General features: G+C 47.5%; 1 protein-coding gene across 1 annotated transcript in view; it reads right to left on the bottom strand.

The window, feature by feature from the left end:
- Window positions 1–16,246, bottom strand: part of LOC116749083 (OTU domain-containing protein 7A) — a 196,442-nt gene that overhangs the window by 36,182 nt on the left and 144,014 nt on the right. The window contains exons 6-8 of the mRNA XM_032623057.1: window positions 15,144–15,245; window positions 11,597–11,724; window positions 10,758–10,849 (exon numbers count right to left, since the gene is read on the bottom strand). Coding sequence (XP_032478948.1) covers window positions 10,758–10,849; window positions 11,597–11,724; window positions 15,144–15,245 — 322 coding nt within the window. The remainder of the gene's footprint in view (window positions 1–10,757; window positions 10,850–11,596; window positions 11,725–15,143; window positions 15,246–16,246) is intronic.

Raw genomic sequence — 16,246 nt, 5'->3', positions numbered from 1 at the left:
AATACAGATTGTTTAAATGCAGCAGTTAAAAGATAGAAATTGTTAGAATCAATAAAAACTATTTGCTGTGTTGAAGAAACTCACTTCAAATATAATGATACAGGTAGGTTAAAGGTAAAAGGATGGAAAATTACAGATCATGAAAATTTTAATCAAGAGAAAACTAGAGAAGCTTTATCAATGTCAGGCAAAGTAGACTTCAGAGCAAAGAAAATTGCCCCAGATAAAGAGAAATACTACATAATGATAAAAGGATAAAATTCAGCAAGAAGATAGAATAGTCCTAAATGAACGTGGATTTAACAATAAGACTTCAAAATACTTAGAAAAAAAACCTGACAAAACTGAAAGGAGAAACAGAAACAGCCACAAGTATAATTGTAGGGCTACAAACTTCTCTCTTGGTAACTGAAAGAACAAGTAGACAGAAAATCATCAAGGGTATAGAAACTTTGAACAAAACCATCAGTCGATTGGATCTAACTGACATCAACAGAATACTCCATCTAACAAGTACAGAATACACATCTTTTTAAAATGCACATGGAATATTCACAAAGATAGACAATATGCTTACTTCTTAACAAAACTGAACACATTTTAAATAATTTAAATCATACCAATTATGTTCTCAGACCATAATGCAATTAAACTAGAATTAGTAAAGAAAGACAACAAAAACATATTACACAATACACTTTTAAATAATTCAGTGGTAAAAGAGAAAGTCTCAAGGGAAATTAGAAAATATTTTAAACAGAATGAAAATAAAATGCAACGTATCAAAATTTGTTGTATGCAGCTAAGCAGTTCTTAGAGGGAAATTTATAGCCCCAAAATGCATATATTACAAAAAAGAAAGATCTCAAATCAATAATCTAAGCTTTCACCTGAAAAAAGTAGAAAAATCAGTGCAAAATAAACCCAAAGCAAGCAGAAGGAGGGAAACTCTAAAGGTAAGAGCAGAAACCAATGAAATTAAAATCTAAAAATCAATAGGGATAATCAATTGAGCCAAAACTGGTTCTTTTAAAATAACTTTAATAAAATTGATAGAACTTTAGCAAGGCTGACCAAAAAAAAAAAAAAGAGAAAGACACTAATTGCTGAGTCTGAAAAGAAAGGGAATATCACTAAAGTCCCTCCAAGATATTTATAAGTTAAAAAAGGGAAAATTACAAACAATATTATGCACATAAATTCAACAACTTAGATGAAATGGAACAATTTGTCAAAAACCACAAGCTACCCAAACCTACTTATTTCTGTAACTATGAAAGAAATTGAATTTATAGTTAATAAACTTCTGAAAAGGAAATGTTTGGTTGCAGATGATTTCATAGGTTCAGTGAAGTCTACCAAACATTTAAAGAATAAATATTACCAGTTCTATACAATCTCTTCTAGAAAATAGAAGAGGAGGTAATAGTTCCCAACTTGTTTTATGAGACTAGCATTACTCTGATACCAAAACTAGACAAAGACAGTAGTATATAAAAAGAAAACTACATTCCAATAACCTCCATGGCCACAGATGCAAAAATTCTCAACATAATATTGCCAAATTGAATGAACAAAATAAAAAGTTCAGGACACCAAGAGAAAGTGGAATTAATCCCTGGAATGCAAGGATTCCCTGCAATGGAATCCCTGGTTCAATATTCAAATATCATTCAATGTAACCCACCACATTAATGGTCTAAAGACAAAAAAAATCCACATGATCATATTAATTGATGTAGAAATGTATTAGATAAAATTCAGCTTTCATTAATGACAGAAACTCTTAACAAAAGGAATAGAAAGAAACTTCCTCAACCTCATAAAAGATACCTACTAGAAACCTATAACAAACATCATATTGATGAGATATTTCTGACTAAGACTGGTAACGAGGGAAGGGTGTCCTCTCTCACCATGTCCACTCAACATCATACTAGAAATCCTAGTTAGTGCGATAAGTCAAGAAAAAGAAATAAAAGGCATAGAGATTGGAAAGGAAGAAATAAAACTATCCCTACTCATAGATGATATGAATGCCTATGTGGAAAATCCCAAGGCATCTACAAAAAACCTCTTAGTGCTGATAAATGAGTTTCATAACATCACAGAATACAAAGTCAAAACGAACATCAAATCACATTTCTATAACTAGCAATGAATAATTGCAGACCCAAATGAAAACACATACACATGTGCATGTACACACACACACACACACACACACACACGTTTACAATAGCTCCAAATGAAATATTCAGGTATAAATCTAATAAAACATGTATGGAACTTGTGTGATGAAAATTATAAAATGCTAATGAAACAAATCAAAGAAGATCTAAATAAATGAAGAGACATATAGTGTCTCCCTAATACATGGAAAAAGATGTGTAAGTAGACTCAACATTTTAAAGATTTCAGTCCTCCCCAAATTCATGTATAGATTTAATGCAGTACCAATAAAAATCCTAGCAGGATAGTTTTCAGATATAGATAAGGTGATTCTATAAATTTGTATGGGAAAGTAAGAAAAAAAAAGACCAGAAATATTGAAAAAAGAGAATAAAGTTGGAGGAATGATGCTACCCAATTTTAAGACTTATTATAAAGTGACAGTATTCAAGAGGGTGATATTGTCAAAAGCATTGACACATATTTCAATGGAACATAATAGAGAAACTCCCTTCAAAACCCATATAAATATTGCCTATTGGTTTTTGAAAAAGGTAAAAGCAATTCAGTGATGAAAGAATAGTCTTTTCAAGAAATGATATTGGAAAGTCAGACATTCATGTGTAAGTAAATGGAACACTGATCTGTTCTCCATCACTATAGTTTTGCCTTTTGGATAATGTCATACAAATGACATCATACATACAACATATAACTTTTTGAGACTTGATCCTTTCATGCAAGTTGTTGCATGTATCAATAGTTTGTTTTTAATTCATGAATAGTATTCCATAATATTGATGTACTCCAATTTGTTTATCAATGGACATTTGAGTTATTTCCAGTTTTTGGCAATTATGAGTAGAACTTCTATAAATATTTTACATAGACCTTTGTGTGAATGTACATTTTCATTTCTTTGGGGCAGATTTTCTCAATCTTGGCACTATTGAAATTTTGGACCAGATAATTCTTTGTTTTGGGGGGCTGTTCTGTGCATCTTAGAAGGTTTAGCAGCATCCCTGGCTTCTGCTCATTAGATTCTAGCAGTATCCAGCCCACCCTCCAGTTGTGACAACCAAAATATCTCTAGACCTTGCCAAATGTCCCATGGGGGCAAAATCATCCCTGGTTAAGAACCACAGCTTTAGGGTAAATACTTAGCAGTAGGACTGCTGGGTCATATGGCAAATGTATTTTTTAATTTACAAGAATCTGTCAAACTGTATTCCAGAGTGGTTGTGTCATTTTACATCACCAACAATGTGATGTAAAATTTGCTTTGCATTCTCACCACCACCTGGTATTGCCAGTATATTTTCTTTTTGACCTTCTTACCGGTATGTAGTGGTTTTAATTTTCATTTCCCTAATGGGGTCTACATTGTATTCTTCAAACTGAGAGGGTCCTGGTTTTCTCCCTGCCTCCCAGGAGTATAGTGACTGTTGGATATTGCTTGGTAATTTAAAATAATTCCTCTCATTAATTCATCATAGAACTAACGCTTACAAAGGTTTTCAATATTTGGCAAGGAGGAAAGGGAGACTCAGGGAGGCTGAGTTGGAAAATGCCTTTCTGTACATTCACAGAGAAAGACAACTGATGGTAAAGGTTTAGTCTGTTGTTAATGAAGGCTGGGATCTGAAATGATACTCCCTTGAAACACATCCTGGAATTGGACTAGAAAACAAAGAGGCCTTATTCTATCACTCACAGAAAAGAGCAAGAACCCAATTCTCTATAAACAGAGACAGAGGCTTCTGAGCCAAGAGGTAGGAGGAAAAGCAGGGACCAGGGAACCTGGGAGGCAGAATACCTGAATTTGAACTATGGGTTTTCCACTCAGTAGATTACCCTGGACAAATCATTTTTATCCTGAATCCAAGTTTCCTCATACTTTAAATGAGAGTTACAATCCTTATCTCACAGGGTTACTGTGATGGCAGAATGAGATAGTGTGTGCGCAAATGCACAGCACATAGCAGGAAATTAATACATGTTGAGTTAATGAATAAATCTTTTTCAGAGCCTATAAAGACAAAGTAAGAAGTTGAATGTATTTAGTCTTTGATTTCATATAATTGTTTTATTTCAAATTAGCCAACCTGGACTGAGTGCCAGGAAGCTGATAGCTTTCTGTCTGATTTATTTCCTTTGATGACATCATTCATTCCATGAATTTAAAGTTAGAATTTTATACCCAGACAAACTATCCACCAAGGGTGAGACAGAATAAAGACAGATTCAGATACGCAAGGACCCAAAAAAGTCTATTTGCAAGTACACTCCTTCTTGAGAAGCTATAAAGCTTGTCACAGTGTATGCTCTGGGAAACTGCAGGGTTCTGGACTCAGGTCTGGGTCTGCATTCTAGCCCCACCAGTTACAAACTGGAGGTAAGTCAATTAATCTCTCAGAGCATTAGTTTTCCAACGTACAAAGGAGGATGATGCCTAATTTATAAAGTGGAGATAAAGGGTGTAAGGTGGTGACACTTAGGTAGTATGTAAGGCAGGTAGGTGCCCAGCGGAGGTTCATGCCTTCCTCTCTCCAATCCTCACTGTGTCCAGTGCAATCCTATAAGCTGTTTTTGTGTTCCATTCCCAGAGGTCCAGGCTCTGGAGGTCAGGCTGCAGAGTATACAGTGCAGTAACCCTGACGTATAAGCTCACAGGAAGGATCTGCTCTACAGTCAGAGACTCCTGAAAGCCCCTAAAAGCTCCAACCTTTTCAAGACTCAAAGGAATGAATTTCTAAGGGTGGAATATCAGACACTGAGATGAGCGAGTGTGAGGTGAATGTGATAACCACTACACTATGGACAGTGAGATGAACCAATGGAGAGTCAGGGAAAAGGAACACATTTCAAGTATTTGGGATGGGCCTTTACAACATACCATATAGGCAGCAGGCAGGCCAACTCACAGGCTGAGTGTGACAATGTCTTAATAAACATTATTTTTACAGTTGTATAAACTTCTTTCCAAACACTTTCAAACCCATGATTTCACCGCCTCATCCAACAGCATCAGAGAATGTGGCTGATTGCTTTCATGGCCACAGAGCCTTCTTACTGCTGTGTACTTGTCTATTTGCAATGTGACCCGGCCCCTCCTCTTATTAAGGATGGAGTCTCTTTCTCTGCCCAGAGGCTGGCTCAGCCATGGGACAAGCAGAGAGTTGAGCCGTGCCTCTACAATGGGGGCTGCCTCCTCTTCCTGCTCTGATCCATGTTGTAAGGAGCCTGAGCCTTCTCAAGGATGAAAGCCCATCTGGACAGAGGCCCAGCGAGAGCCAGAGCTGTGAACCAGGCCATCCTGGACTATGCAGCCCCACCCACACCAACTGCCAGATGCTGCAGTCCCAGGAGCAGCTCCAGGCAATTCCAGACCAGACTGCTGACCCCCAGCATACGAGCAAATCCAGGGGGTCTGCTTTAAGCCACCCAGCTTTGGTGTGGTTTTCTCCACAACCATCAAAAACCGATACAGCCTGGCAGGGACGTTATTACCAAGTGCATTTTACATCTGAACAACATGGATGTTCAGAGAGCTTGGGAGACGGGCCCGAGATCACACGCCCAGCCTGGGACTCTAACCCAGGTCATCTGAGTCTGGGCCTCTGGTCAGGGTCCACCAGGCATCCCCCCTTCCTAGTTCTCAGTTGCCTTGAAACCAGATGAAGCACCCAGAGGCCACCACTAACTAACTGCTTTCAGAGATTTTACCGGTTTTGGAACAAGTAATGGATTCCTCCCGTTGCACACACCCCCTCTTCCCGCAGTGTCCAGCATGGGGGTGGGGCAGTGCTGCACGTGCCAGCCGGTGATGGACAATTTCACCTCAGCACTGCTTTCCCTGCAGACCTGAGGCTGGACTTACTTTCTTCTCTCCTCCGTGTCTTCCTTTTCCTTCTGGGGAGTAGCCCTCTTCCCCATGGCCCCACTTGCAGCCCTGGTGACGGGCGAGCCTAGTTCACCTTTGGTGGAGGGGCTGTAAACCCCAGCAGCAGTGTGAAGGAGGTCACACTTCACACGTCGTGCCTCAGAGGGTCTCTGGAGGAGCAGCAGCACAGAACGTCTGATTTCTCATTTTAGCCACAGAGAAACATACACGTTTTGATTTGCAAGTAGGAGCAGCAGAGACAACGGATCCTGTAGTTCTGAGTGCGCCTGCGTGGAAGCCCCCGCCTCTGCCTGCCTCGGCTCTCACCATGTTTGCCGCGTCTGTGGGTGCAGGTGCCACCCCATCTTTCTCACGCATCTGAACTCAGCAGGGAGCTCACACTGGCCTTGCCTTCCTGAGGTCTTGGAGGGCATCCCACTCTGTGGTCACCAGTCCTGAGCAGCCTGTCCATGGTGGCTCTCTGGCTGGTGGCCCGCCCTGCCCAGATCCCAGCCTGGTCTCCACCCTTGTCCGTGGTCAAGTCGTGGACAGGCATCCCTGCCTCCAGGGTCTCCTGCTGGGGCTTGGCCAGTGAGCCTGGGGACCGGCCACTGCGAGTCGTTGCGGGGGAAGGCAGGAAGCAGGCCAAGCGCATCCCTGGGTCTGGCCCTTGGTCCCTTCCGGCCTCTTCAGATACTTAACCTGGTTGCTTTCTGGAAAAAAAATGATACTGGGCCAGTGTCCATGCTGGGAGCTGCAGTGTGGCATCTGTCTCCATCTGTCCCAGGGCCAGGCAGCCAGGGGCTGGCTGGGCAGGAGCAGTGCTTGCACTTGTCACTCACCATGGTGGCCAGGTTCCCAGGGCATGGGGGGAACACGAGGAAAGCCACTGTAGTTTTTCTCACCATTGTACCTGCAAATGCACTCATTTGCCCAGCTCTCTCCTTTCCTCAGGATAAACTCTGGGAAGTCTGTGTGGCTTTTCTGGTCACTTTTCCTAGTTCTGTTCAGGGGGCTATCACATCAGCCCTGAGCCGAGCCCACTGCAGGCCTAGCTGGTTCTTCTCTGTTTCTCGCTTCACCTCCTCCCCGTTCTCTGGCAGCACCTGTGCCCCCTGAGGGGCCAGCGCAGGCCAGACAGGAGAGGCCAGAGGGCAGCCAAGGCCATCTTGGCTCTCCTCCTTTGGGTGCCCGCTGGGCTTGGGGGAGGTCTTAATGCTGACTCCATTTCCAAGGACGTGCTTTTGCAGGTCTTCAGACCTCCCCCCAGCTGAGGGTCTCTGCCCTCCATTCCCTGGACAGAGGTAGTGGTGCCCCAAGCCAATGGCTGTGCCCGCCCTTCAGGCCTGGCCTTCTCCCTCATAGGCAGAGTCCTGAAGACAGCGTGGCCCAGGCCTCCTCCCAGGATTTGCACTCAGTCTCCGCAACCCTGGAGCCCCAGGGATGCTCCCCATCCCTCAGCTCAGCACGAGGAGGGGACCCTCTTCCCCTTGCCAAGAGAAGACAGAGGCAAAATGCAGAGATGCTGACAACTTGCTTAAGAAAAGTCTCTCTTTTGGACTTTTGCACCCCAAGAGAAGGTGGACCCCCCAGCAGGGGTACACCTCCTAGAAGGAGGAAACAGTCCTGTTCTCTGTGGTGTGACCGCTGAAGAGCTCTCCAGGGAGGTGGATGTGGGAAGGTCCCGTGAGAGTGACTAAAAGCCTCTGTGAGGTCTCTCTCACAGAGCTCAAATGTTACCACAGTAATGTGTCAGAACCAAAACAGCCTTGGTTCTAGAAGCTCCCCACCTGCGTCTGGGATCTACCTGCTGCTGTGGGTCCAGGTGACTGTCCGGAGCCCACACACAGCCCTGCAGACTGCAGTTATTGGGCCAGGAAACCCTGTGCCCTCCACATATATATAATGGAATATTACTCAACCATAAAAAGGAACAAAACTGAGTTATTTGTAGTGAGGTGGATGGACCTAGAGTCTGTCATACAGAGTGAAGTAAGTCAGAAAGAGAAAAACAAATACCGTATGCTAACACATATATATGGAATCTAAGAAAAAAAAGAAAATGGTCATGAAGAACCTAGGGGTAAGATGAGAATAAAGACACAGACCTACTAGAGAATGGACTTGAAGATACAGGGAGGGCGAAGGGTAGGCTGTGACAAAGTGAGAGAGTGGCATGGACATATATACACTACCAAACGTAAGGTAGATAACTAGTGGGAAGCAGCCGCATAGCACAGGGAGATCAGCTCCGTGCTTTGTGACCGCCTAGAGGGGTGGGATAGGGAGGGTGGGAGGGAGGGAGATGCAAGAGGGAAGAGATGTGGGAACATATGTATATGTATAACTGATTCACTTTGTTATAAAGCAGAAACTAACACACCATTGTAAAGCACTTATACTCCAATAAAGATGTTAAAAAACAAACAAACAAAACAAAAAAACCCTGTGCCCTGGCTTGGGAGGGCATGGGGTGGGGGAGGATTGGAGCCCCTGGGACCATTTAAAATCCAGGAGAAACCAGACATGGGGCTGGGACACCACCTGCAGAGCATTTCTGTGCCATGATCTGTGCAGAGCGACAGGCAAAGGGACCCTCCCGAGGCCCTGGCACGTGTCAGAATCCTGCCTGCACCCGGGGTTGCCACCCAGCACCTCTCACGGAAGAGGACACTAGTGGCCAGGATGATGCTTACCTGCTCCCCAAACCTTCTGGTCCGAGTTGCATGGAGGGAATTTAAAAAGACCAGGGCGGGAGTTCCCTGGTGGCCTAGTGGTTAGGATTACAGGCTTTCATTGCTGTGACCTGGGTTCAATCCCTGGTCAGAGTTGCGTGGTATGGCCAAAAACACTTCCATCTTTACAACTGAAACCAAACTAATGGTGAAGGGGTCCTGCGAGGAGGGGGACATTTGGAGGCACAGGGCAGCTACCATCGGGTTGGCAGGTCTCAGCAATGCCCGAGCGCCGGGCGAGTGGTCAGTTGGTCCAGCATCTTCTCCCCCGACCCCATATCCTCAGGGCTTAAGGAGTGGGAGAAAGAGGAAGGGACAGTAGGGGACACAGCCGCTGCCCATCACCTAGGGGCCTCTATGTGGTGGTCCTGCCTCGACCTTGGCAAACCCGAGTCCCTGTGAGGGGCGACAGGGACAAACAGATGTCGTCTGCTGCCTGCCCCCAGTCTCCTGCTCTGAGTCCTCTGGGGCCCCAGGGAGCAGCAGCAGTGCCCAGGCCATGGCCTTAGGAGTCAGATGGCCCGAACCAGCCATGTGACTGTCAGTCAAGTGCCTCCTGGATGGGAGGACTCGGGGGGGGACACAGTATGTGGCGACTGTGACCTGTTATTCTTATCATTACTGCTGTCATTCCCCACATCTTCCCCACCCTGGAAGAGTCACCAAGCAGGATCCAATGTACCAGCGTCTACAGAGCAGCAGGGGCTGGAGGGACAATGGGGAAAAGGATGGCGAGGAACCCTTTAGACGCATCCCAGGCAAGACTCAGCAGTGTGGGAAAGTAGAGAGCAGGCTTTCAGGAATGGATTGAATCTTTAGGACATTTGTCCCCAAATGTCCTAAACAAGACAGATTTTTGGTGTTGACAAGTCTCCCGATTAAAACAAAGTGACAGGGAATTCCCTGGCTGTCCAGTGATTGAGACTTTCTCCTTCTAATGCAGGGGGTGCGGGTTCAATTCCTGGTCGGGGAATTAAGATCCCACGTGCTTCGGGGCCAATAGAACAAAATGTAAAACAGAAGCAATACTGTAACAAATTCAATACAGACTTTCAAAGTGGTCCACATTAAAAAAGCACAAAAAAACAAAGTGACAAAACAACCCTGTAGGAATAGTGTTTACAGGTTCCCTTATCATCTCTAAGCCTTGTCTTTGAAGGGCCTCTGTCTGGTGCTGGCCTGGAAAGCGCTAGGTCCTGCTGCAGAGGCTGAGGACCCAGATGCAGAGATGCATGGGAGCAGGGTAGGGCCTGGGATGCACTGCCTGCAGGGGCTGTCTAGAGCCTCTGATCCTTTCTTGGGTCTCCCGGCTGTCAACAAGCATCCTCTCTTGTGTTTGGCTGAGACTTTTTCTAGGGGGTGACAACCTGGCCCTCGGTTTCAAAAAGCTGGGGCCAAAGGGGCTGCAGCTGCCCTGTTGGCTGCACCTTCATTCCCACGTGGGGACGGTCCAGCCGTGTCTGCAGGAAGAACAGCCTCTGCCCACGTGTGCAGAGCAGTAGAGCCTGGGTGCCAGGAACACGCAGGATGTCCCTGGAGCCCGTCTGGGAGGCGCTGGGCTCACCTAACCATCTTTTGTTTCACTGTGACTTCTTAAAGCCAGAAATTAGATGTTCAGATGAAAAAAACCCAAATCAGCAGCCTTAGGCTTCAGAGACTGGTGAGTGCGTGGGCAGTGTGGGCCCTCCCGAGGCTGGCTGGGCGGTGAGTCCCTCCCTGCTGTGGTGTCGGGGGGCACATGTGAGCTTATGAGATGCACATGGGGACTGTGCACACTTTCCCCCAAACATCTGGCAGGGTCCTGATGTTCCCCGCCCCCCCCCCCCGCCCACCTGCCCTGCATCCTTGGTAGAATCTAAGGTCTGAAGGCGGGGGTCGTCCTCATGTCACACCCAGCTTGGGGGTCCCGTATCCTCCCCAACTTCCCGTGCCGCTGGGGGCGGGGGCACGGCCGGGGCAGCACTTACCCCCCGCCCGAGCCGCCGTGCTTGCTGATGTGCGTGCGTGGCTCGCTGGAGGCCAGCTTCAGCAGCTCTGTCCACTCCCGCTCCCACTCTTCCTCCGTGTACACCAGCCCTGACTGGCGCAAAGGGGGGCGGGCTCAGGAGGGGGCGGCCACTCCTTACGCTCCACCCAGGCGAGCCTCACTTCCCGGTTTCGTCAGCCCCTGGGCCTGGGGCACCTGTTAGTGGCCGAGGACCATCCCCATTTGCTCTGACAGAATTTGTTCAGAACCCCCAATCTCCAACCTCCATGCCGTTGGGAGTCCACCCAGCAATAGGGGTCATTTCCAGGGGTGAGAACGACCAGTGTAACCTGTACACGCACCGGGCAGGGCACCGACCACTGACACGTGTGTAGGGACCCGGGCAGACCCATCTTCAAGGGCTTCCAGGCCAGCAAAGGGCCAGTGCTCACCGAGGTTCAGGGATGAGGATTCCCTTTGGACTGAGCACACACACTGGGGCTGGGGCCGTGGGCCGTGCCAGGGCCAATCTGTGGCTGCACCGGCAGTGACCTAACGGGTGACCATCTAATTCACCATTCAGGTTGGGACAGCCTTGTGAGTGAAGGCGATTGGTTTTCATAATTACACCAGGACGGGTGGGGGAAATGGACGTCTGGTGGCTGTGGGCAGGGCCTGACTGTTGCAATGGGCTCCTCTTTATTGGGTCTGAATTGGGGACGGAGTCATTGCTGCTGATCTCACAAGACAGACTTGGCCTCGGGGCCCAGATCCGGACCCCGCCCTGGCTTTGGCCACGCACAGTGTGGTCCCGGCTCTGCCACGCCGACAGGTACCTACCTCCTTGTTCTGCTGCGTCTGCTGCCACCTCCATCTTCGCTTCAGGGCCTCCCTCTCGGCCCCCGTCCTCATCATGGTGTAGAGAGCTTTCCGCAAAACCAGGTCCCGGTCGTGAAAGCCCCACATTCCTGCAGCCGGGAGGCCCGTGAGGGGCAGAGGAGAGAGGAGGGACGTGAGGAGGAGGGGGCAGGCCGGCAGGCGCTGAGACCACCACCGCCTTCCAGCCTTGGCCCCCGCAGCTGTGTGAGCAGATCAGCTCAGTAGCCAGCTGTTCAGTTCTGACGATTAGCAAGCAGCTGCCCTCTGTGCTCCCTTGTGATGTTTCCCGTGGATGCAGGCAGCGGTGAAGGAGCACGGACCCTCCTTAGAGCAACAACAGTTTCGCTAAGTGCTGCCTGTCTCAGGGGCCCTTGGCTGGCTGCCCTCAGCCTCTCAGGTTTGCTCTGAGGGATATAATGTTTGTGGTTCGGGCCTTGTGTTTGAGTGGGAGAGAGCCTGTGGGGACAATCGGTGATGTGCCCTCACACAGGGCCCAGAGCCAGGATGGCAGTCAGACTCCGGCTTCATCGGGGGTCTGCCGCATCTGATGTCTGTGGCCCTGAGGCATCTCAGCACACATCTGGGGCCCACGGAGAGCACCTGCTTCTGAAGGAAGTGCCCCTCCCGGCCTGTGCCGGGTGCCCAGGGGTCAATAAAGACAAAGCAGCATCTCTGAGTACGCCTTTGGCGCAGCTCAGAAGTGGCCAAGAAACCCAACCAATGGAAGAAGCATCGTGAAAGAGAGATGCAGCTCTGGCTACAGGGAGAGAGTGGGGGAATTCATTCATTCATTCATTTGTTTAATTGAATCCCATTAATTCCACACTTTTTTCACAAGAGGGGTGAGGCACCATTCTGAGTGCTGGGAATATCCACAGCAGCAACCAGGACAGACTGAATTCCTAAAATCTCACGGAGCCCACATTGAGGGGAGGAGAGGCACGTATGGAATTAGCATGTAACACCCTATGTTGCGGGCAGCAGCACCGTCGGGGGGATGAAGCAGGCCAAGAAGGCAGAGTGGTGGGTGGTTTGGTCACGGCGTGAGTGGAGACATTGGAGCAAAGACTTGAGTGGTGAAGGACAGGGCTGAGTCACAGGAAGAGGCCAGGGCTGGCCCCGAGGAGGCCCACGTGGCATACTAGGGAGGGAAAGGTGGCTGGAGCTGGGATGGAGGGGAAGAGGTGGAGACTGGAAAGGTGGACTTAAAGTGAGCTGGGACCCCCTGGAGAGCTTTCAGAGAGCAGTGACCCGCACTGACTGCTGATCAAAAGCCCAAACTGGCTGTACATCCTTTAGTGCAAAGACACGCGGATAACCCTGGGCTGCTGCGGGCTTTCTGTCCAGGGAGGCTTTGGTCTTTTTCTGCAGCACAGGCAGAGGGAGGTGGCTATCAACTCTCCTTTTATGAACAGGCTGAGCTGAGCTTTCTCATCCCTCAGACCTGCCTGCAGCCTCCTCCCAGGCAGGGCAAGTCCCGGGTCCGGTCTACAGGCCATGGCTCCTTGTTTGGGTCTCTTTTGCAAAGAGGGTCTCCTTGTCCCATACATGTTTGCCCACAAGCCTGACTCCAGGATTACCATCATTTCTATGTGTGCCCCACAGCCTAGGTCAATGCCAGGGCTGGTCAGCAGGTCCAGTAAGCATTGCTGGTGAGGGTGGTATGGCCACTTCGGGCAGTCCTGCTCCTGTGGGGTCCAGCAATTTAAATACAAAAGGGGAACAAAGTACTGGGAGAAAAGAACCAACAGGCCACGAGTCCCAGGCTCAGTCTTGGCCTAGCCTCTCTTGCAGCTGGGGTGAGGGCCACCTGCAGAAGGCTTTCTCTTCCCAGGCAGACCTGGAGGGCCTGCAGTGCTCATGGGGAAACACATGCCATCAGACAGGACCACAGTGGCGTGTGGCCAGCTGGTTTGTGGCCTTATCCACCCATGGTCATGCCGGGGACAGTGCCTCTGCATGCTGCAGTTTCAGAAGGACAAAGGCATTTCCATGCCTGAAACTTTGTAAAGAGGCTGCTGGTTGACACAGAGGAGAGATCTCTTCTTTCATTTTCCTTCTCCAGGTTTTATACAGAACAAGATGAAATAGTTCCATAAGAGGGAGATAGTGAATACATTACGATGGAATAGGACACAACTAGCAAAAATATGTTTTTGAAGAACAGCATGGAAAATTCTCAATACGATTTTAAGGGAAAAATGTTGGATTCCAAACTGTGAACACCGTGAGATCCTAATTTCACTGGAAGAATAGACAAAAGTGTGGAAGACAATATACCAAAATGTTAAAAGCAGCCATCGCTGGGCAGTGAGATTGCTGATTGTTATTTTACTATGATGAATGTGGAGTCAACAGACAGAAATGCGTTAGTTTTGAAAGGGAGGAGGTGGGTGGGTACCCTTGTCTTCCCCATCACTCCTTGTCAAGCCCATGGAATGTGGGATGTTCCCTTTGCTCTTGGGCTCCATCCTCCTCTGGGCATCTCGGGGCCCTTTCCAGGTCCCCTCATTACCCTCTAAGCCTTTTCAGGCTCATCTCAGCCCACCTCTTACAGAATAGGCCTCACTACAGGTCTGAAGCAAGGTCTGGGGCGTCCTTGCTCTGGGACACAGCATCGGGTTAAGGTCATGTTTACCTGGGGAGGCGAGTTTGACCAACAAGGACCATACTCTCATCGGAGGGGCCCATCCCTGGAGAGGGTCCTCATACTGCAGGACTGATAAGGCGCCACTGGCACTGATACTGGGGTCCCCGGCACAAATTCAGTTCTGCCTGTGTTGTAAGCCTGGGTCCAGAGGGGTTAAGTGAGCTTCCAGAAAGTCTACCATGACCTTCCATCATCCAAATATTGCCACCCACACTTGTGCATTTGCTGGTGTCGCTTTTTGTAACCAGGAAGCTCGCATCTCCATTGAAGGAGGTTGCTGACCTCTCTGTGGTGTATTCTGACTGTGCCGTGTTATTTACCCAAGCAGTACCTATGTCTGTCTTTTTGTCAGTCTGAGTGCATCAGCTGCAGTCAGTGTGGTGGCCCCAGACCTACCCAACCTCATGCACTGCTCCCCAGACTTCCTGCTCGAGCCCAACAGGGCTTAGCCCCGACCCCAAACACCATGTTAATTTCTGCCTTTCTACTTTATCTATGTGGTCTCCGTGCCTGGAAGGTCCTTTCTTATAGTCTTTCAAGTTCTTCAAGGCTCAGTAAAATCTCACTTCCTCCAGGAAGTCCTCTTTGATTGCTCTAGATCACGATGTCTAATGCCCATCCCTGCAGCTCTGCTCAGGCCTCCTTCTATCAGGACAGGTCTTTTCTCGTGTGTGCTCTATGTACCCACCAAGCCTGCCAGCTGCTTGACAAGAAGGGCAGGAATTGTTGGCTCCATCCCTTGGGGACTCTTCCAGATGACAGTAATGCACGTGGCTCTACTTAGTATATGATTGTCCTTTAATGACGCACAGAGCAGGCCTGGGCACTGCCACCCTCTGTCTACACTGTGGGGCTTACCCAGTGAGGCAGCGTGTAAAAGGCAGTTCCCGTCCCCTGTCGTGGCCAAAGGAAGAAGCCGTTTACAGCTCGTGCACACGGTGGACCACCAGTTCAGGCGACCTGGAACAGAAGCTCACGTTTAGAATCCCAAGACAGGCAAGGATGTTTGCTAAGTAAGCTTAAACATTGGCGGATGATTTTCTAGAGGATTCTAGAGAACTTCATTGGTAAGGTGGAGGGTTATGGCTACTTATTCTAAAAAAATATATAGATTTTTTTCCTAAGATAAAAAACGGCCAAATTCTCCCATCAACTAGCAAGAAACTCAAGACTAAAGCCTTCTCTCCTTGAATCTGGGAACACATTTTACACAAAATATAAAATTTTTCTTTGTGTAATTTCCTTGAACACAGTTTCCCCTCCCAAAATTTATTTTTCTAAAAAAATACCATCCTTCTTTGTTGATGCATACACACCTTTGAGAGTATGGTTTATATTTAATTTTTTTAATTGACGTATAGTCGATGTACAATGTTCCAGGTGTACAGCAAGGTGGTTCAGTTATACATACATGTATATATATATATATATATATATATATAATTTTTCAGATTCTTTTCCATTATAGGTTATTACAAGATATTGAATATATTTCCCTGTGCTATAGAGTAGGTCCTTGTTTATCTATTTTATATATAGTAATGTGTATCTGTTAATCCCAGACTCTTAATTTATCCCCCCTTTCCCCTTTGGTAACCATAAATTTGTTTTCTGTGTCTGTGGGTCTATTTCTGTTTTGTAACTAAGTTCATTTGTATTATTATTTTTTTAAGATTCTACATATAAGTGATGTCATGTTATATTTGTCTTTGTCTGACATTGTAGCCAGTTTGGTAAGTCATGTTAAATTTCATCAACACATCTCGAGACTTCTGCTTGCAGGAAGACAGAGTAGACATCCTCTCCACTACCCTTTCTACTAACTACAACTAAAACCCCTGGACATTAAGTATAAAACAACATGGGAAGACTGAAAGGTGGCGAGAAGAAGGCAGACTGACTAGGAACCTCAGGACTTGAGGCACAACCTGGTGGTAGGTGCCCTGGGTTCCTCTTTGCCT

The sequence above is a fragment of the Phocoena sinus genome, chromosome 2 (genome assembly GCF_008692025.1).
Source record: "Phocoena sinus isolate mPhoSin1 chromosome 2, mPhoSin1.pri, whole genome shotgun sequence".
NCBI lineage: Eukaryota > Metazoa > Chordata > Mammalia > Artiodactyla > Phocoenidae > Phocoena > Phocoena sinus.
This window is presented reverse-complemented; position numbering and strand designations above follow the sequence as displayed.